This window comes from Dryobates pubescens, chromosome 23 (assembly GCF_014839835.1).
Source record: "Dryobates pubescens isolate bDryPub1 chromosome 23, bDryPub1.pri, whole genome shotgun sequence".
Lineage (NCBI taxonomy): Eukaryota > Metazoa > Chordata > Aves > Piciformes > Picidae > Dryobates > Dryobates pubescens.
This window is the reverse complement of record NC_071634.1, coordinates 16047150-16068492: the sequence shown is the minus strand read 5'-3', so window position 1 is coordinate 16068492 and position 21343 is coordinate 16047150. Positions and strand designations below refer to the sequence as shown.

Below are 21343 nucleotides of genomic sequence, written 5' to 3'. Positions count from 1 at the left end.
CACGCTCTGTGTTCTAGTCCTCTCACAGTATGGGTTTGAATTTCAAATAGGAAGAAGCCTAAGAATATAAAAAAGAAAAAGTATTTAATAAACTTAGTAGAAAAAAAATTACCTTGTAATATGTTTTGGGTTTAAGCTACTTAGCTTTAATATTTTTGGCTTGGCACTGTTGATGGAGGTGGGTTGTACTGTGAAAATGATTGCACTGTGTTGGTCCAACGCATTCTTGGTTCTAAATACGAGAAATGCAGCGGTTTGTATGGTGGGAAGGAATGTCTCTTCTGCATTGCTACACTGCAGCTGAAGCAGCGTGCACTTTGTGCTTATCCCTACTAACAACAGGATGAGAGCAAATGGCCTTGAGTTGCAGCAGGGTAGGTTTAGGTTGGGTACTAGAGGAGAGTGCTTCACTGCAAAGGGTTCTCAAACAGTGGGACAGGCTCCTCAGGGAGGTGTTTAAAGGACACAGATGTGGTGCTAAGGGACGCGGTTTAGCGCCAGACTTGGTAAGATCATGGTTGGACTCAAAGACCTTTTGCGATTCCACGGTTCTATGAACGCAGCTGCCCCCAGCCAGCGCCGGGCCCGCTCCGCCTCCTCCCCGCGGGCACTGCTCGCAGCCCCGTGCGACAGGGCACAGCCCTCGAACCCGCTGCGGAGCACAGGGTTCCCAGCGGGCAGGGGAAGAGCCGCAGCCGCCTCCCCGGGCGCCGAGGCACGGGCAGGCACACGGCCCCGCGCCGCCCAGGCCCCAGCGCCGCCGCGGCAGGAAGCGCCGCCTCCGGAAGCCGGGAGCGGAGGGCGCGGAGGGGCCGACGTGCTGGGTCAGGGGGTGCCCGGTGGCACGGAAGGCGCTCAGCCAGCCCCCGCAGCGGCCCCGGTGCCCGGCCGGGCAGCTCCGCCGCCATGCCCGCCTTCCGGCAGGTCGGGGAGAAGCAGCTGCCCCAGGAGGTCGTCTTCATGGCCTGGTCGCCCAAAAGGGACCTCATCGCCTTGGCCAACAGGGCGGGGGAGGTGAGTGATGGGGGCCTGCCGAGCCGCCGGTGCGGGCAGCGGGAGCAGGGGGCGGGTTGGCCGGGGCCGTGGTTCGGACCGCGCCTGGGGCTGCCGGCAGGCACTGGAGGAGGGAGGGAGGGAGGGCTGCTGCGGGCGGGAAAGAGCAGCCCCTGCCGTGCGGCCCCTGCCGTGCCTCGGCTCTTGGCTGGGGCACAGCGCTCCTAAGCATTTAGGGTAGCGAGGGGGCTTTGTCAATGCTTTATTGCCGCTTCCCGTTTTCCTTTCCAATTTCTAAGCAGTTTCCCTGAGGGTGCTCTCATTGCCTGCACGAGCGGGATTTCAAACCGCAGGAGGTGTCGTGTTTAAATTAAAGCTATTTTTAAGTTGGTTGGATTTTTTGGTTGGGGTTGGTTTGTTTCCTGGAAGTGTTGTGTGCAATCATGCGTGAGGAGAGAATGCTGTGCTTTCAGGCTGTCACTGCTGCAGGGGTCTGGGTACCTATCCCCCGTTGGTCACAGGCTTCTGGGTTTATACAGAGCACAGCAGAGCTCAGTTTTGCTGTAAACAGTGTTCTGTCCTCTGAAATTACACGGGAATGAATCACCTGCTTGGAGGAGCAGGTAGACTCTCCCTTTATGACACAGGAGTTATTAAAAAATGGTTTTAAAAAGTGAACCTTGGGCTGATTTACAACCTGGGGTTAATGGAAGACTGTGGCTTGGTTTTATTTATGTTTTCTGCAACCTGTTTGCTTTGCAGGTTTTACTTCACCGCCTTGCAAACTTTCAGCGGGTGTGGAGTTTGCCTCCCAATGAAAACACAGGAAAAGAAGTGACTGCTCTTGCGTGGAGACCAGATGGCAAAAGTAATGTCGAGTATATGAGGTGATAATGGTGCAATAAGAATCCCTTTAAAAGCCCGTGGAAGCTGTGGTGATGATACTTCTACCTGTGAAGGAAATTCTCAAGTAAACTGTGTTTGAAGAGAGGAGGGGGTGGCTTAGCTTTATGTGGGTTTATTCAAAGTAATAGATTTTTAGGGTTGTTGGTGAGAGCAGTTGCAAGAAAGATTTGTAAGGTGAATTTGGTTTCAAAATGCAGCTTTTCCAAGGTGTAGCACAACTTGCAGTTCCCTAAATAAGCAGAATATTTTTGTATGAACTACAAATTTATTGGGAGTGAGAGAGATTGTCTGATCAGGACTGACTGAAGAGCTTAGCTTGTGTAGTATAAGCTGAACTTTGGAGGCTCAAATTGCTCTACTAATACATCAGAGAAGAAATAATAATCATTAAAAAGAACAAAAAAAGCCTTTGCCTTATCAGCAGGAATAACATTGAAATTAGCAGCTTAGTAAACCTAGGCTGGAAATCAGTTAATTGTTTGACTCAGAGGTGGGAGAATGGGAACAATTCTCTTCCATGACACGTGGGTTAAAAGTCTGTGTATTGTTTTGTGATGAGATCTGAGGAGCTGAACAAACTTAAAGCTGGTGGCTTTTGCTTCCAGGAAAGCAAGCACAGGAATTTGTGCCTGCCACGTGCTTTTTTGGATGAATAAAGTTAGGAAGGTGATGCAAAAGTTGCTTAGCAAGTCTTGCATTGTCACTTTGTTGTATTTTTTTGTAGTAAACCCCAAACTTTTCTGATGGACAGCCAGCTGTGTCATGTTGGCCTCCAACTGGCAGAAACTGAAGGCTCTGCTTTATCAGGACTGTTACTGGTAGCATGTTCATTTTAACATGTAAATAAGTCATTGTGAAATCAGGCCTTTGGCTTAAATTATCACCTAAATTATGATAGGAGTTCAAATTTGCACTTGAAATCTACTTATTAGAATCAAAGTTTGGAAGAGTTTTAATTAGGCAAAGAGAAAGTTCTGTCTAGTACTTAGCTTTGAACCCTCAAAGTTCAAAGCTAAGTACTAGACAGAACTTTCAGTTCAGCATCAAGTACAAAGTTTTGCACAATCTGGCAATAACAAATAGCAAAGTTATTGATGCATTTTGCTTCTCTTTCTCTAGTTTTGGCTTTTGGCCTTACTGATACCAAGAGGATTATTCTGTGTGATGTAGAAAAGCCTGAGAGCTTGCACTCCTTCTCTGTGGACTCCTCCATTACATACATGCACTGGATGGAAGTGACTGAGGAAAGCAGGTGAGCCTGACAAACCCTAGGAGTAAATTATGGGCTCTGTAGTGGCATCTTGCTAATAACTTAGTATGTTACAAACAGTCATATAAAATAATATTATGAAACTGGGTGGTTTTTTTTTAAACTGCTTGGCTAAAACTTTCCTTTTTTAAGAATAGGCACTTTTCATGTGCTCATTTTTAGTGCTGATACCTTAGTCATAGTTCTTTAGGTTATACAGAAAAATTTCACCATATTCTTGAGCACTCACCTCTTGAGAGCTGCTTAGTCTAGAGTTAACTTGGACAGGTTTAGGCTGGATGTAAGGAAGAAGTTCTTCATAGAGTGATTGGCCTTTGGAATGGGCTGCCCAGGGAGGTGGTGGAGTCACCATCACTGGAGGTGTTTAGGAAGAGACTGGATGGGGTGCTTGCTGCCATGGTTTAGTTGATTAGATGGTGCTGGATGATAGGTTGGACTCGATCTCAATGGTCTCTTCCAACCTAGTCTGGTCTATTCTATTCTATTCTAATCCAGTTTACTTTGATAGCAATGAATTAAACTATAATAATGTTATGTTAATCTGTTTTGTTAGAATCAGTATTGCATTTAAATCTTCCTTCACTTTTGCTTTCATGATGTGCCTTTGGTGTTGTATCCAACCCCACTGGCAATGCTGCTGGGAATGTGCTTGCTTCAGGATGTCAGACTGACCAAGTGGCCATGAGCTCTGTGGCATCAAGAGTATTTTTAGCAGCTTTGTGAGCTGGAGGGCTTTGTGGTCCCTTCCAGAAACCTCTGATGTGCACCTTATTTCAGTGCAAGACAATAATCAAACAAAACATAGATTTTTAAAACAGGAGGTGGTGTAAGCCTGGCTTTTGGGGCTTCCCCAGCACCACCTCCAGAAAACACCAACCCTAAAATAGCTGGAAAATAACTGCATCTTAAATCACTCCAGCATTCTTCTGATGGGGATAGACTTACCTCCTGATGGGGAATCTCATCCTTCTGTCATGTCTGAGGTGTGGTATTATGTATTGCACTTCACTCTTCCTCTCACTGTGTGCCTTCAGAGTGAGGCTTTTGTGAGGTGTAGGTAGTTTGTACCTCAGGGCTGTACAGGGTTTAAACAGCCTCAGGGAGTAACTGCAATACAGATGATGAGGGATTTGGTGTCAAGCTACTGAGCCAGCAGATACAAACCTTGTATTCTCCTTTGGTGGCAGTGAAAAATACCAAAGATTTCTCAGACTTTTTTAATTAGTTTGAGCATTTGATAAATTATTAAAGGCTCCATAAGGGATTACCCTCTGGTATTTGTAACTAATCCACACAATCTGTTGTAACCCTGAAGTGAGAAAGACCTCACCTTCCCCTCACTCCATTCTTACAGCTTGGGTGGTAAATCAGTCTTGCTGCTTTTTTGCAGTGTTCTCACTTCCTTTTACAATGCTGAGGATGAATCAAATCTCCTTCTGCCTAAGTTACCAACGCTGCCGAAAAAGTAAGCATTGCACAGTAAGCTTGGGAAGATACAGTTGGTTGGGGTTTGTCATTGGTTTGGCTATTCATTTTCAGTGCTCTGTAGGTGCCTGTCTGCTCACTGTTGACAACAATTCTTTTGTTTTCAGTTACAGTACCACTGCAAAAATTTTCAGGTAAGGGATTGTCATCTCTCTGGATCTTCTTTTATTTTGCTTTCTGGTGTCGAGACAAGATACATAAACCTCAACCATGGGCTTTGTGTTTTCAGTGAGGAAAAGTCAGATGAGATTATGAAGCTTCTGGGTGATGTAAGGTAAGTTGTGGGCTTTAGTGGTTTTGGTTTGGGGTTTTGTGTTGGTGACTTTTTCAAGCTGTGCAATAGGGGCTGAGTGGGTTTACTTTTAAGTTGTTCATAATCTGTTTTTAAGGATCCTGGAGAAAAGGTAGGGAATGTCTCTTGTTTTCATGTACAAAGATGAAGTTCAAACAATGCATTAAAATAAAAGGAGTCACCATCAGTTTATGCCTTTGGCCCTTGATTTAGAGGGGTTAGCTACACTTAAAATGAGTTCTGAGATCAGCTGTATTTAGGTTACTTTAAAATAAACATCTCTTACTAGGAAAACACGTGAGGAGATGCTGGAGGAAATGTGGCTTAGCAGGCTGAGGCTGGCTTTGTGGAGTGCTTGTGGTACATGTTTGAGGGGAGGGTGTTTGAAGTCTGTACCTTGTTTTTCCAGTCACTTCTGTTCCTTGCAGTCTCACCACTGAGAATCATCCTTTTTATGTCAAACTTTACATCTCAGTTTATCACCAGCTGCTCCTTTCAAAAACTTGATACCTCTTCTGTGCCTCAACTCTGTAATTTTTTTTCCCCTCACTCTTTCAGATAACTTCATAACTGATATTCTTTCTGTCAGTGTTCGAGGCAGGCCTTAGCAGTGAAATCCAAGTTAGTGCTTTTTGTTTGTTTGCTTTTAAATTTGGTGGAGCCTAGGCAGCAGCACAATGTTTCCTCTTGGTCAGTGATTCTTTAGAGGCTCTTTTGTAAAGGGATGGAATTTCAGTGTTAAGAATTAGAATTTGTGTCAGTATGCTCTTCAACACCTTCTTGTGTTTCTGCAGGCTTAATGCTCTTGTCCTTGGGGGCAGCTCAGGATTTATTGAGATTTATGCTTATGGAATGTTCAAGATTGCTACAGTAACTGGGGTATGTTCTTTCCATATTTTTTTCTTCATAATATACCAAAGTACAGCTGAACTGAATGAAAAAAAGACCTGTGGCTCTGCTTACACATAAGTGAAACTGGCTTGCTGAATTTTAGAGACAGGAAAAGTTGTTGGCTTGTGTGGTTACCACTGGAAAGATGTTCTGACTCTGGTGATTTTAACAGCTGGTTTCAAATGAAAGTAAGTTCAACATTAATCCACAGTAAAAGGAGTGGGTTTGTTCCTGGTCTGTGGCTGGAAATTCCACTTCATTTTCCCATGTCACTGCCCACAGGCCTCTTTGTGTGTGAATGTGTTAGAGCAGTAAATGCAATCATAGAGGAAAGGCAAGATGTCATTAACTTCCAAACTGGGCTCTTTCAGGTGGCAGGTTCCTGTCATGGGTTGTGTTTGTCTAGTGATCTGAAGTCATTATCAGTTATTACAGAGATACAAGACTCTCCAGACAGTGAAGCAGAGATAACATATTTTCAGGCAAGTAAAATCATTTTGAGATATTATTTTAAAGTAAATTTTCCTTTTTCATTATGTTCTGGTAGCTTTGTTGCTTTCCCACCATTTGCAGAAAAAACACCAAACTATTACTTGCAGGCTGGAGCTGCTCTGCTATGAGGACAGGCTGAGAGAGTTGGGGTTGTTCAGTCTGGAGAAGAGAAAGCTCCAAGGAGACCTAATTGTGGCCTTCCAGTATCTGAATGGGGCTCCAAGAAAGCTGGGGAGGGACATTTTAGGGTGTCAGGTAGTGATGGGACTGGGGGGAATGGATCCAAGCTAAAGGAGAGGAGATTTAGATTAGATATTAGGGAGAAGTTCTTCACCATAGAATCACAGAATTGTCAGGGTTGGAAGGGACCTCAAGGATCATCTAGTTCAAACCCCCCTGCCCATGGCAGGGTTGGAACTGGATGATCCTTGAGGTCCCTCCCAACCCTGACAATTCTGTGGTTTCACCCCCATTCAGCTTACGGATTTCTGCTGACAGGCAGTTTCACTGATGAGACTGATGATGATGAGCTGAGGAATTCTTTTTCAGCATTGCTTTAATTGAATAAATGAGTGTTACATTTACAGTTAGGCAGAATTTCTTCATTCTGCACACAAAGGCACAGCATCAGTGCAGTTGATTATCCAGTCTGTCCAGAACAGTCTTGCTTAAAACTATTACTGTTAGAACTTCAAAATGAGGAATCTTTTCAGGAGTTTTTATGGGTGTATTACAAAGATTTATGGCCCCTTTGAATTAAGTCTGTTTCCCTCTTAAAACCAGCTTTAAGGAAATGAGAAATGACAGGTTTTTCTGTGGGTCCTCTCAGTCTGTCTTTATTTCTGTAATCAAGTTTTCTTGAAAGACAAATCATCTCCTGACTGCTGCTTGGTTCATTTCTTACAGCTGGACACCAGTCTGTTGTCAAGTTACTTACCTGAGGTGACTCGAATGGCTCGGAAGTTTACTCACATTTCAACTCTGCTGCAGGTACAGTGGTCCTACCACATCCTTTTAATACCACACTCCTTACATTCTTAATGCAATCAAAACAAGTGTTTTCTAATAGGAAGCTTAATTTGCTTTTAAGTAAGTGTAGAACTCCAAATTGGAGAAGGACCTCAAGAGTCCTGCTGGGCAGCAAGTTTACCATGAGAGAGCAATACACCCTTGTGGGCAAGAAGGCAAATGATCTCCTGGGGTGCCTTAAGAGTGTGACCAGCAGGCTTAGGGAGGTGCTCCTGCCCCTCTGCTCTGTTTTAATGAGACCTCATCTGGAGTATTGTGTGCAGTTTTTGGCTTCCAAGTTCAAGAGAGATGGGGAACTACTGGAGAGGGTCCACCAATGGGCTACAAGGATGATTAAGGGCATAGAGCATCTCTCATACGAGGAAATGCTGAGAGATCTGGAGCTGCTTAGCTTGGAAAAGAGAAGGCTGAGAGGGGATCTGAGCAGTGTTTACAAATACATTGAGGGTGGGTGTCAAGCAGATAGGGCCTGTCTCTTTTCACTGATGCCCAGTGATAGAATGAGGGGCAACAGAATCACACACTGGAATGAAGGAAGTTCCACCTCAACATGAGGAGAAACTCCTTTCCTGTGAGGGTGCTGGAGCCCTGGAACAGGCTGCCCAGAGAGGTTGTGCAGTCTCCTTCTCTGGAGACTTTTAAAACCTGCCTGGATTCGTTCCTGTGTGGCCTGCCTTAGATGAACCTGCTTTGGCAGTGGGGTTGGACCAGATGTTTCTGGAGGTCTATTCTGTGAATTTGATAGTAAAATGTTACATAATACCTACAGTTTATCTTCCTGTGGCATTATAATGTCCACTGCTTGCATGTGTTTGGAAGGGGGGACAGCAGAATGAGGTTTATGTCTGTATCTGTGTCACAGTATATAAAGCTGTCACTGACCTGTATGTGTGAAGCTTGGGAAGAAATACTGATGCAGATGGACTCACGACTAACCAAGTTTGTCCAGGTACTGTAGGATTAAACATTCTGTTGGAGAAAAACTTCTTCTGCAGTAGCTCTGTTGCTGTTAACATGCTGCATATCCTAGTGGTGTTCATGCAGAGTGCCTCCAGGTGACAATCTCTGCAGTTCAGAGGCAGCCTAGAAGCTGTGTGTCAAGTGCTCTGACCATGAAGCTGAGTACAGTCAAGCAAGATTGTCTTGTGATACTGCCTGATTTTATTTATTCTAAGTTGCTCAGGAGTGGTAGTTTTCAGCCTGCACAACTGTTGAGCAGTTGCTTTCTGTTTAAGGTTGTGCTCTTTGTGCTTTAAGTGTTGAGTAACAGCCACACACACTTAGAGCCTGCTTCAGCAGAGCCATGATTGAGATGCTCTTGGATTTGCTTAGATTTTGTGTTTATTGATCATGGGTAGAAGTTAATTCAAGGACTTATTTATTTATATAAAAAGACATTCTTGGTGATGGCAAACTGCTTGGAATTTTTACTGAGTAATACAATTGGAGTACTGATCCAGAGAGCAGTAGTCTGGTTTCAGCACTCAAGGATATGAGTGGGTTTTCCAGCATGCTTTATTTGAAATGTTTGTGAGCTTATTTGGCAGCCTGGATTTAATCTCTTCACCAATCTTATTTCAATCATTTTGACTGACAGGAAAAGAATACAACCACTTCTGTTCAGGATGAGTTTATGCAGCTGTTGTTGTGGGGCAAAGCAAGGTAGTTACTGTTGTTTTATCTGAGTATGCATTTGCATTTGATATTGAAATACAAAAATCAATGCATTTTTGGTTCTCTCCCTCACCCCTTCAGCCTGGAGCTTCAGGCATTACTAATGAACCAACTGACAGTAAAGGTATGTTCAATTGTTCTTTATAGCATACTAAAATAATGAATTTATTAATCTATCTCTTAACAGAACATTGTTATATGTTTGTATTTCTTCTTCTATTTTACCAGGGCTTAAAAAAACTTGGTCAGTCCATTGAGTCTTCCTATTCCAGTATACAAAAGCTGGTCATAAGCCATTTGCAGAGGTAAGTCACAGTGTGTCCAATGAATTGCAGATTACATGGCGTGCTCTGTGCTTTGCTAAAAGCCATTATGTTGTGTGGGTTGTTCTTTGTGTGTGGGTGTGCTGGTGCAGAGGCTGTGATCATGGCAAGATGCACTATTTGACTTCTGGGTGGTGGAGAACTGTTTGAAGTATTTAGAGTGGTCTCCGTGACAGATCAGCTGCCCCTGTGCATCACTGCCTGGTGTGTTCATAGGATGTATGCAAAATATTCACACCAGCTTCCTGTGGTGGTTAAAATCATTAGGACAACACTTGCTTTTCTCTGAAGTGGTTCTTGAACCCTTCCATGCCAGACCACCTCATAAAGCTCTCCACTTTGCACATTAAGTGATAAAAGTATAGCATGCAGTGAATATGCAAAGGGTGGCTAAGAGATTGTGCTTCTTTGCTTTGCCTTCCTAGTGGCTCTGAGGCACTGTTGTACCACCTGAGTGAACTGAAAGGAATGGCTTTGTGGAAACAAAAATATGAGTCTCTGGGATTAGATGCTTCTGGGATTGAAGGTACAGTGGTGTGTGTGATACTTGACCACTCTGGTTGCACTTGCGAGAGCTTAATAATGACGGTTAGCTCTCTTTGCAGAGGCTATTACTGCTGTTGGATCTTTCATCCTGAAAGCAAATGAGCTGCTTCAGTAAGTACAAAGTCTGGACAGTTTGCAAAATGTGCCAGGTGGGTCTTGCACCTAAGGGGGAGCACATGGCTGGGAACAGGGCAGGTTGGGAGAGCAGGACTCCTCTGGTAGTGGTGAGCTTTTATCCTCTCTTGCAGCATCTCCTAGACTTGATACCTTAGGAGCAGTCCCACTGGGAAAGTTCCCTTGGGCATTTTTTACAGAATTGACAATGCTGGGTAGGCCTCTCTGTAGTAAAGGTGAGACTGAAGCCTGGAGCAGCTTGTGATGTTTAAATCTCATGTATTATTGTTTGTGTTTCTTGCTCAGAGTTATTGACAGTAGTATGAAAAACTTCAAAGCTTTTTTCCGGTGGCTCTACGTGGGTAAGCATCCAGTGTCTGCTCTCTATTGTAAGCATTGGAAAGTCAGCAAGTAATTAAGCCAGCCTTAGCTACAGCCATCTGTTGATTTCTATCATAGTAATCTTCTGGACATCTAAGAGGTTACAGTTGATGAGGCAGGAGTAATTATCATATTAAACAGATGATAAATTTGGTAGTTCTTAATTAAACTCAGTCTGTGTACAGTGGGGGTTGCCTGTACTTCACCTCTAGTGTTACTCCAAGTTTGTCTGCTCCAGGAGTGATTTGCTGGTCTTGACTTGAAGAAATCAAAGGGCTGCATTTAGCTTACATCAGATTTGAAGTATACTTAGATACTTTGCCACTCTCTGTTTTCTCCGGTGGAGACCTGTAGGGTTATACACAGAAGCTGTGAACAGTCTCTGAATGCACTCAATAGCCACCTCCCAGTTGAAGCTGGGTAGCTGCAGGTAAAATGTTAGAAGGAAGTGCAGAATGCTGTATTTCAGCCTGCTTCATTTAATAAAGGGGTTATAAATAAGTTTACAACTGACCTTTTTACAACCACTTTAAAAATGAAGCAGTCTTACCAGGCACTGTGACAGCACCAGAACTGCAGTGTTAGCACTTAGTAGCAGGGCTATCATAATTTCAACTGTGAAAACTGCAGAAAGCAGAACTGTCAGAGAGTTGTCTGTCATAAACTTAGAACTTTCATCATTTAAATGTTCACTGTGCTTGCTGGGTTGAAAGCAAACAGAGAACTGTTTGTCTAAGCCTCACTGATTTAAAATTACTTCTGTGCAGCTCTCTTAAACACCTTGTTCCAGGCATGACAATGTTGATGAGTATATATGTGTCCATTTATATGCATTTTACTGCTCCTAGTATGTAGATGAATAAATCCTTATGTCCTCTTTTTGTAATAACCTTATCTCAGTCTTGTACAGGGTACAAGATCATTGGTAAAAATTAAAGATGAAAATCCTGCAGGATTTGTGCTCTAAGCTGCTGGGGCAAGTGAGACTCTTAATTTCAGTCTCAATTCATAATTCTTTGTTCCAGACTCTCTTGCTTCTGACAATCTTTCCTGTTTTATCAGCAGTGTCTTATTCCATAGCCATGGTAAATTAAGGATATTAGGAAAACCATATTCATGTCAATGCAGTAAGAGTATCATTTTTCCCCCCTAAGCCATGTTGAGGATGTCAGAAGATCATGTGCTTCCAGAGCTGAACAAGGTAATAGTAGCATTTGCTAATGCATGGTGCTGTGTCTGTGTTCTGCTTGGCTTGAGTGCAAGGTGGAAGGTTTATTTTTGTTCCCAAACTTAAAGGAGAGAGTGTCTGTCACTTGTCTGGAAATGTTGATGCTTGCAGATTCACACCGATGCCTGTCTGGCATGAATTGCCTTTTCTGATTTCTCTTTTTGTGCTACTCTCTTTAGTACACTGTGTGTGAATGTGAGACCTCTGTGTATAGCAGCTCTTAATGTGTCATAAGTGGCTGCCAGAATGGGATTTGAACACCTTTTCCAATGCCCTACTAGAGGAGGTGGAATACACCTGCACCAGGCACCATCGCACTGGGTCAACCAGTTAAAGCACTCAAGGGCAGAGGTGCCTTCCAGAGGGAAACAGGCAGGCTTGGAGGAATGGACAGACAGGGACATCCTGCAGTTCAACAAAGGCAAATGCAAGGTTCTGTCCTGTGGAACCATTCACCTCCTGCACTTGCACAGCAAGGCCCCAGCTGGGTGGGGAGCAGCTCTACTGAGATGGGCTAGGGGATGTTGGTGGATGCATGTTGGTGGGCATGAGCCAGCAGTGTGCCCTGGCAGTGAAGGTGGTCAAGAGTAGCCAGGGCTGTACTAAAAGCATGGCCAGGAGGTCAAGAGAAGTGGTCACTCTCCTTATTCAGGAGTCATCAGATCACATCTAGAATACTCTCTCTAGTTTGAGGTCCTCCTGTACGAGACAGGAATAAAGTGGGGTGAGTTCAGCAGAGGGCTCCTAAGAAGGTTGGAAGCTGGAGCACTTGCCCTGTGAGGACAGTCTGAGGGAGCTGCACTTGCTCAGCCTGCAGAGCATGTGTTTTGTGCTCACTGAAATGTGCTTTTAATCCTTTTCTCACCCCTTTTTCTTTTTTCCCCTTTTAGATGACTCAAAAGGATATCACATTTGTTGCTGATTTCCTTACTGAGCACTTCAACGAGGTGAGTTCTGCTAGTCTGCCAAGTACAAGCATCTGACTCTTTTTGCTGCCAAGAGTTGAATCTGAAAAGATTTGTGACAAAATAATTCAGTCAGCTTTTTGTACACTACTACTTCTTTGAGTTTAAATAATTGCTTTGTTTGCTTTCTTCTTTCAGGCACCAGAACTTTACAACCGTAAAGGGAAGTACTTCAATGTGGAGAGAGTTGGCCAGGTAAAGAAGCAGGGAAGGAGAAAATCCTTAGGTGGAGAAACTTCTAAAGCTGTGCCCATTTTCTCTTCTCTGTTCTTTTTGCTCTGTGTTGCACATTCCAGTAAAGGTAAAGGAAAACATTTTAATTATTTGCCCCTTTATTAGGCAAAGGAATGTTTGAAAACACATCTTACAGCGTGTGTGAGGCAGCACAGTACCTTCAGCCAAAGGGGGAAGCTTCTTTGCAGCCAGCAATAGCAATGTAAAGCTGCAGTGTGGTGTTTGTCTTTGTGCCATTCATCGCTGGCTTTCAAAACAGTGGTGCTCAAACTTGATGTGAAAGTCAGCTTCTTATGGAAACACCACTGCGATCTTAGATACCTAACAGCTGGTTTTTCTTCTTGTTTCCAGAAGGGGTGGAACGTTTAGTTTCAGGGCAAGGACATGCTAAATTAAGAAGAAAAAAATTAAGACTCGTGAGGGACAATGTTGGAGGTGAATTTTAATGTCCCTTGCTCTTCAAATTCAGTCTTAACCAATGTCTGTTTCTTTTGTAGTACTTGAAAGATGAAGATGATGACCTTGTATCACCTCCTAATACAGAGGGAAATCAGTGGTTTAACTTCCTCAAAAACAGTACTCATCTTAAAGGTAACTTTACTAGAGGTGCTTTAGTAACAACTGAAAATGAATTAAAGTTAGATGTAGAATGGAACAAATGTAGAAGGGCAAGCTGTCTTTGCCTGCTCAGGAGTTACTTCTATAGTGCTAGTCATAGGTCTTCACCTGAGTAGAGATCTCAAGTACAAGCCCTGTGAGGAGAGGCTGAGGGAGCTGGGGTTGCTTAGCCTGGAGAAGAGGAGGCTCAGGGGAGACCTTATTGCTCTCTACAACTACGTGAAGGGAGGTTGTAGCCAGGTGGGGGTTGGTCTCTTCTCCCAGGCAACCAGCACCAGAACAAGAGGACACAGTCTCAAGCTGTGCCAGGGGAAGCTTAGGCTGGAGGTGAGGAGAAAGTTCTTCCCAGAAAGAGTAATTGGGCATTGGAATGTGCTGCCCAGGGAGGTGGTGGAGTCACCATCCCTGGAGGCCTTCAAAAAAGGCTTGGATGTGGCACTTGGAGCCACGGTTTAGTTGTCAGGAGGTGTTAAGTATTCGGTAATACTTACTAGGTTGGACTTGATGATCTCTGAGGCCTTTTCCAACCTGGTTGATTCTATGATTCTATGAAAATAAATGGGCCTTGTTATTTCACACAGGTTTTATGTAGCTGTTTACCAGTCAGTTCCTGTTTTCTGAGTATTAGGAGTTTCCTATTTATAGTGAAGCAGTCTCAGAAAGGTTGGCTTGAAAAGAATCCCAGGAGATGTCTGGTTCCAGTTCAAGAAAGTAATCATTGCATGTAGATCACACCTGGGGGAAAGTCATAGGGACCTCATCTAGTCCAGCCTTTCAGGGTAAGAATATAGTTTAAATGAGCTGGCTCAGCACTCTGTCAAGCTGAGGTTGAACCTCTCTAATGTAGGGGAGTGCACCACCTCCCTTGGGAGTTTATTCCAATTGTTGAATAGTTTGAATGGTGGAAAAAAAGTTGTTTTTTTCTGGCATCCAGCCTGAATCTCCCCAGTAGCAGCTTGTCCCCATTACCCCTTGTCTTTACCATGTGACTCTGTAACAAAGGGAGTCTCCTAACTTGTTGTCTTTCACCAGAGTCTGAGACTATTTTGTTAATTAGTGGTGGGGAAAAAAAAGTGAAGATTATGTCAAGCAGATGGTGAAAAATGATTCTTGTTTAACTTCAGAAACCATAGACTCTAAAACTAATACAGCATCAACTGTCTTGTAACAGAATTCTCTGCTGACCTAACTCAATGAGAAGGGAAGGGCCTCATTCCAATGAGCCATACAAGCAGCTTTTAAAATCAGCTTCATCTGTTTGCAGAAAGTCCACTCCTGTTTCCCTACTACCCTGAGAAGTCACTGCATTTTGTCAAGAGGCAAATGGAAGAGGTCATTGACCAGTGCTTGCAAAAGCCAGCAGTAAGTCCATGTACATCACATAAATGATAACTTTCTTCTGGGGGGGAGCAGTCAGCTGAAGCTCGTGGTCATGGCTGGGTAAGGCCTGCAGTTTCATTCTTTGCCTTTTGGGGAGAACATGTAGCCCAGCTTCCACTCTGCCACAAACCTTTGGCTAGGGAGGATTTTTTGTTTCTTATCTTCCATTCCCACATTATTGGCCTCTGGCTTTAATGTTAGTTAGCTTTTTGGTGTGTGTGCTGTGTACTGGGTAACTGTTAGCTGGCTGTCCATTAGGCCATACATTGTGAAGAAACATGAAACAAGTGTTAGGAGTATTTGCATTGGGCATTTTTATTCCACTATCAATATTGCCTTTGATGTACTCAGGTTCCTCTTGGTTGGGAGGGTGCTTGGGCTTTAGGGTTTGTTCTCTTACAACCATGTATAATTATGAATAACTGCCTGCATTTTTTGGCCTCTTCTCATTATGTTTGTTAGGATGTGATTGGAAAGTCAGTGCATCAAGCAGTCTGCATGTCTCTCTACAAAACCTCTCCAAGGTAGTTCTTTCCTTTATCTCTAAAGCTCAGATGCATAACATTACAGCAGCATTTTGTAAACTGCTTTGCTTATTTTTGTTCCTTTTCAGTGAAGATTCTGCTCCTCAGTTATTTAAACTACCATTTCTGTGAGTATGCTTCTACTCCATCTTCTGTGGCAATCACCAATTACTAAAGCTTGGTCTAAATGTTCATCTCCTCCCCCTGCATTACAGGTGGAATGATAAAACAGCCAATATTCATTATGTTCTCTTCACCATATTAGAAAACTCTATTTCCAAAATCTACATTTTGAGGAGACCTACTGATGCCTCCAGGTAAGACAGAGGGGGGAAAAGTGGTTGGTGCATGTGTGTGGGCTTGGTGACCCTGAGGGTCCTTTCCAACCTGAATGTTTCTGAGATTCTGTGTGCCAGAGACATTAGAACTTGAATCTGTTTGTAAAAAGCAGGAAGGAGCAGCATGAGTACCACCTTTCCTGGACACGAGAGAAAATGAGGGGGGCATTAGGAAGTGCAGTAGGAAACTGCAGCAGGAGTTTGTGTTGTATTAGAATTACAAGGCCCGAGGTGGTTTTAGGCTTAGGAGGGGGGAAAAAAAAAGGAGTCCCTTAGTTTTGCTTCTCACAGAACTACCTGCTTGTGCAACCTTGTGAAAAATGACAGGGAGTCAGCTTTCCAGAGTTGCTTGTCTTGCTCTAAATACTGTTCTTTGATTAACCCCTTGCAGCCTGTAATTTAATACTGAAGAAAAAAAAATGGGAGGTGGACTCCTAGGTGCAGTAAATGGAGCACATCACTCTGGTGTGTAGTTTTGTGTCCCTGCAGGAGCTCCTGTCCAAGGTGCAGTTTGTCACTGCCTACTGGTGCTGATACAGCCTTTGAAGATGTATTCTGTCAGTGGGATCACTGAAATGACCTGGGCTTAGAAAACAGCAAAAAGTCCTCTTCTCTGTCAAATACTGATTTTCATGATCTCTGCTGTTGAGGAGATAACAAAGTGTGATAGGAGTGGTGATTTCTATAGCAGGCATGGTGAAACTATCTTCTGTGTGTTCAGTTGAGAGCTGCTGTTGGTAGAATTGCAGCCTTGTGGTGTACTTTCTGTCCTAGCTCCTCCCTCACTGATAATCTAGAACAGTCTAAACCCATTCTCCATAGATGTGAGTACCAGGTAACTTAATGGACCAGAGACTAGGACAACTGAGCCAAGAGTTCAGCCAAGAACTGTATCCCACAAGCCAGGCACAGTTTGCCCATTTCTCTCCATTAGTCACATTTTGCTGAGGGGCAGAAGGCATCAGAAGATTCCCGTCCATGAGTTTCATCATTTGGAGATGTTAGCCATGTGTTGTGCTGGGCTTAGACAGGCTTACACCATCTCTTGCCACAGCTGGTGTCAGAGGGTATGGAGTCTCTGTGAGTGGAGTTAGTCACTGAAGTAATGAAAGTTGTCTTCCAGGTCAATCAGTAATGGAATTCTGGCAGTGGAGTTTGGAAACTTCTTGAACAACAGCATAAATGAGAGCTTGGACTCCAGGTCAGCAGATTTGCATTTTCCTCCTCAACTGCAGATAGCTGAATTGAAGACCACCTTTTCCAGTGTCTGTTCTATGTTAGGTTAACTTCTCAGGCACCATAGTTTGGCTCTTACCCTGCAAGTTACCACTTTCAGAACTGCACCAGCTTGTATTCTCTGGGTGCATCACAGTGTTAGAAATGACACAGCTGCAGGAGTGTGGGCATCTTGTTTTGCACTTCATCTAAAGGTCAGGTAAAGTGCACTTCTCTGGTTGAAAATGACAGCTTTGGCACACATGCAAGAAACAGAGGTGCTGGAAACAGCTCTTGCTTATGTTTTTTAACTATGACAGAGTGAGACTTTATGCACCTGAACCAAAGGTATCTTAGAAGGCCTGGCAGACTAAGCTCATCCTTTTCATGTGGAGAGGCCAGGTGTGGTTGCCCTCCCTTCAGCCATGTTTCTAAAGTTGCTTAGGTGTTTGTGTTTTCTGTTTCTTATGTTTCACATGAAATGGGAAGAAACAAAATTGCTAGCAAGTTGTTTTGTGTTCTTCTCCCTTCAGAGTAATTTTTGTTGCATGGTACAGGAGCCTGCCGGGGCTGTGGCTGGCTGGCTGTGTGTCAGTCTCTTAGCTGCATGACTGACCTTTATCTTTCACAGTAAGGCTCACTCTTAACTGCTGAATACTTTTTAACATGAATGCTGTGCAGATGGAAAATATTTTAGTCCTGCATTCACTTTATGCTTTCTAATTTTCTGTTTTCCCATAGGTGCTACAGTTGTTTAGATGCACACTTCTATGATGATGAAACTGTAACTGTAGTTCTGAAGGAGAGTGTGGAACAAGAGGGGAAGGAGAGGGTCTTGGCTCAGCTGCCTTTATCTTCAGTGTATGCAGATGAGGACCAAGACAGAGAATTCATCTGGGATTCTACTAAAAGGTACACTGAAAAACTGAGCAACCTCAAAACAAAGAGCCATACTGAACTGGAAATACTTCTTGTGTGTGTCACAAAGAAAATAGATATTGAAGAAAGAACAGGGAATACTGAAAGCAACTTCAAACTAATCCTGCCCACTGTAACAGGCAGAGAGTTCCTTCATTCAGTCTTCTATGAGTGGAGGTAAACTGAAGTGATGTATCTTGGAAAGCTCTTGGAGGCCAAACTTGTGTGTAAGCGGAGACATTGCCTCCAGGACTTTGTTCAGAAGCTGCTCCTCTTGCAGAGGAGAGGCTTGAAGGAAGGCCACCCACATCCTCCTGTAGCTGTTACTTGTGGGAAGATCAGGCTTCACCCTCCCTTCTCACCTGCTGTAATCTTTTACTTTTTCAAGGTTCAGCTGAGGCAAATGCTTTGTCTCCACAGTTGGATCCCCTGCTCTAGAGTGTATGTAGCAGTGTTATGATGGTCTCAAATGCTCATCTGCCTGCTGCATGTGATATAATCAAACCTAGACATAAAAGAAATAGACAGGTTTTTTCTTAGTACTGTAATTGTGTTTTTTGGCCTAGCTTTGAGTTTTTCTTCTTGCTGTGTGCAGGCTGGATGAGCAGTGTGGTGAGGTACCCACACATACTGTCTTCTTGGAGAATCAGTGGAGGGTGCTGGAGAACATGAAAGCTCAGTATGTTTCTGTAAATGGCATTAGAAAGGTGTCCTGTGTGGTAAGTAAAGTGTCTGGGAACAAGCCTGTAAACAATGAAAGCAGCATACTGAGGCTGTTCTGCTGATTTCCTTCACACCCTGGGTGTGCTGTGGTACCATTGCCTCCCACTCATGGATTTTGTTACATATTTGCACCTCCCTTCATAAAGGACCACTTCAGATGCTCCAAAAGACAGGGGATGGTGGGAGAGAAATGGTGAACCAAAGCTTGATGTAGTTCACTGTTTCTTTCTGCAGAGAGGGGATGTGCCTTTCTGTAACTACCAACAGCTGATCTTACTGCTGCTTGGCTTTGAAAAACCACCTTTGAAAAACTTTAAGCTCATACATAAAGTTATGTTTTTAACAACTAGACTCTTCTGTCAATGTGTTAGAAGTGTGTCAGCACACACTCGCACCTCTCTCATAACGCAGCGTGGAAGAACTCTAACTGAACTTAGCAGAGCTGCTTGCTTTACTCCTCAGCCTGCTGAACAGTAAAAAAGTTGCTAATTTCCCTGACACCTCTGTTTTTCAAAGACAAAATGTTTTTCAAAGCTATCTGCTGACATTTCAAGTGGTATTGAAGACTTCATTTAATAACTAAAACTTCTTAATGTCTCCTCAGCTGAGTTCAAATCTCCGTCATGTGAGAGTGTTTGAGATGGACGTAGAGGATGATGGGGAAGTTGAGGAAGAAGAGGAAGAAGAAACAACTCAGGCTGCAGCTGGGGAACCTGATGAACTAAATCAGTCTGCAGAGAACCAGGACAATGTGTGTGGTGCAGCTGCTGAGGAGCTACCTGATGAAAATGAAGATCAGGAATTGAGTTTGGATCCTTGACATTAAGCTTTTGTAGTGGTGAAGGACCAAGACTCTACCTTCATGGTGCTGATGGATGTATCCTGACCCTGCTGGAGCAGCTGCAGCAGGATGTTGTGTGTCAGAGTTCTGTACTGCTGCTCAGCAAAGACTCTGTGTTCTCCAGTATGTTTGTTTGATCCTTTTGGTTGGTTGGTTTTTCTGGCACATGGTTTGGTATGAACAAAATTTCTTTGAGGGCTTTTCTATTTGCAGTTTTTTGCAGGTGAGGAGAAGAATAAATACCAACAGCTGGTTTGTAGCCAACCTGTGCAGCCCTGACTACTGTTGTTCAGATAAAATGAACTTGTGTGTGAAACAGCAAAACTCAGGACCCAATTCTTTGCTTCTCAGACTCTGTGTTCTAGTAATGGGTACAGAAACTTCCTCCAGAGCTGCAATCTGAGAGTGCACGGCCAAGAAGAAGCTTGCAGAGCAGCATAAGACTACTTAGACAACCAGGTTTACATCCTTGTAAAAATGCTGTTGTTAACTTCTGCCCTCAGTGACACACTATTTCAGTCTGTGCAGGCCTCAGTGCAGCATTCCTCTCTGTGTGGAGCTGTGTTTGTCTCTGTGTTTTGTCAAATGTTTTCATGTCTCAGCCTCTCTCCTTCCTGTGAGATTGCTCCTGACAGTCTGCCTTCTCCATCTGGCAATTTTGTAATGAAAAGTTACAACAGAGTCTGCTTTCTTTTTCATTCCCATTTGACACTCTCTTCCCTGCATAAGCTGCAGCACAGCCAAGTTGCTTGCTCATTAATATATTGCTGTAGGAATGATGTAGTGCTGAGCAACAGAATCTGGAAGCAGTGTTTAGAAACCTGTGGGGTGTTTCCTTCCCTGCTGGCTGTCAGTCTTGACTGAAAGCTCAGCTCTCTGAACACACAGTGCCCTTTGATCTGTGCCTTCAGTCTGGGGAAAGGTCTTCAGAAAGTGCTCCATTCAGAAATCAAGCTGGATGTGTCATTTGGCATTGGAGCAATCAAAGCCCAGACTGTCCTTGGTTCTGGAATACACCATTTTCAAACAGCCTTTTTTAAAGTGGACTTTTTTAACTTTTTGAGGGAGACCCTTGTTAAAAAAAGCTGTCTGAGAGAGGCTGCTTCTTTTTCCCCTTCCTTACCACCCTCCTTGAAAGCTGCTTGCTGTTGGATGTTCTCATCTAACAGATGCTGGTGGTTGCAGGCACACAGAAGCTCTAGGACAAGAGGGGCAGGAATATCCATCCTCGAGTGCTGTGGGTTTTCTGTATAGCTCAGTTACCCTTGATGAGCCATTGCTGCTGCAGCAGAACCCTCTCAGCTTAGGCCTGGCCTTGTCTTCTTCCTGGAAACTTTTGCTTCAGATCTAACTTTCCAGAAGTGTCACACTAGAGTGCTTGGGAACAATTGTTTTTTGCTGTGCTTTCTGCTGATTAGTTTTAGTCCATGGGCATATGGAAATCTGAGCTGTTCTGCTCCTAAGTGTCTCTAAATTTCTGTTAATAGCAGGTGTGTCCTGTGCAACAGGGACATTCCCTTCAGAAATCTCCCTGTGGTTTTTCTCTGCATATTTCTAGGCCAGTCTTGGGCATACTTGAGTCAGTGGGGGTCTTGTTTCTGGCTTGGGTAAGTACCTGTGCATATTTCACAGCCACACACTGTGAATGCATCTAGCTCAGGTCAGTGCTTCTAAAAGCATTTCTGGTTCCCTTCATTTTGTTACCAGATTTCTGTAAGGAGAAATGTCAGGAATGTGCTTTCCAAAGGGTGGTAGGAAGTGCTTGGTCCTAAAACTTCCTCAGGATTTTGGTGGTGCTGAACCTGGTGATCTCATTGGGCACTTTGATCTCTCATCCTTTTTTTTATGCTAACTGAAGACTCATTCAAGCTTTTTCTGCAGGGGCTTCTCATTCTTTCTTGATAGCTTTGTAGTCAAAAGAGCTTTTGTGTTCTCAGAAGTGTCCACACAGTCTACTCCATAA

General features: G+C 43.8%; 1 protein-coding gene across 1 annotated transcript; it reads left to right on the top strand.

Moving 5' to 3' along the window:
• The first annotated feature begins 858 nt into the window (after window positions 1-858).
• ANAPC4 (anaphase promoting complex subunit 4) lies at window positions 859-19784 on the top strand. Its single transcript, XM_054172195.1, has 28 exons — window positions 859-1014; window positions 1756-1861; window positions 3019-3151; window positions 4560-4634; window positions 4762-4788; window positions 4884-4928; window positions 5741-5825; window positions 6209-6319; window positions 7236-7319; window positions 8221-8307; window positions 8956-9020; window positions 9114-9156; window positions 9261-9337; window positions 9781-9881; window positions 9961-10012; window positions 10322-10377; window positions 11551-11597; window positions 12515-12571; window positions 12728-12784; window positions 13321-13414; window positions 14706-14803; window positions 15284-15345; window positions 15435-15473; window positions 15561-15662; window positions 16807-16884; window positions 17640-17810; window positions 18412-18535; window positions 19144-19784. Exons 1-28 carry the CDS (start codon window positions 907-909, stop codon window positions 19357-19359), a joined length of 2400 nt encoding a protein of 799 aa, XP_054028170.1. The 5' UTR covers window positions 859-906; the 3' UTR covers window positions 19360-19784.
• The last annotated feature ends 1559 nt before the right edge of the window (window positions 19785-21343 follow it).

Bases quoted from the DNA above. Each gene is read 5' to 3' on its own strand.
- ANAPC4 (XM_054172195.1), top strand. From the start codon at position 907: ATGCCCGCCTTCCGGCAGGTCGGGGAGAAGCAGCTGCCCCAGGAGGTC. The intron at 3,152-4,559 runs GTGAGCCTGACA...GCTTTTTTGCAG, and splicing joins GAAGTGACTGAGGAAAGCAG to TGTTCTCACTTCCTTTTACA. The intron at 13,415-14,705 runs GTAACTTTACTA...ATCTGTTTGCAG, and splicing joins AAACAGTACTCATCTTAAAG to AAAGTCCACTCCTGTTTCCC.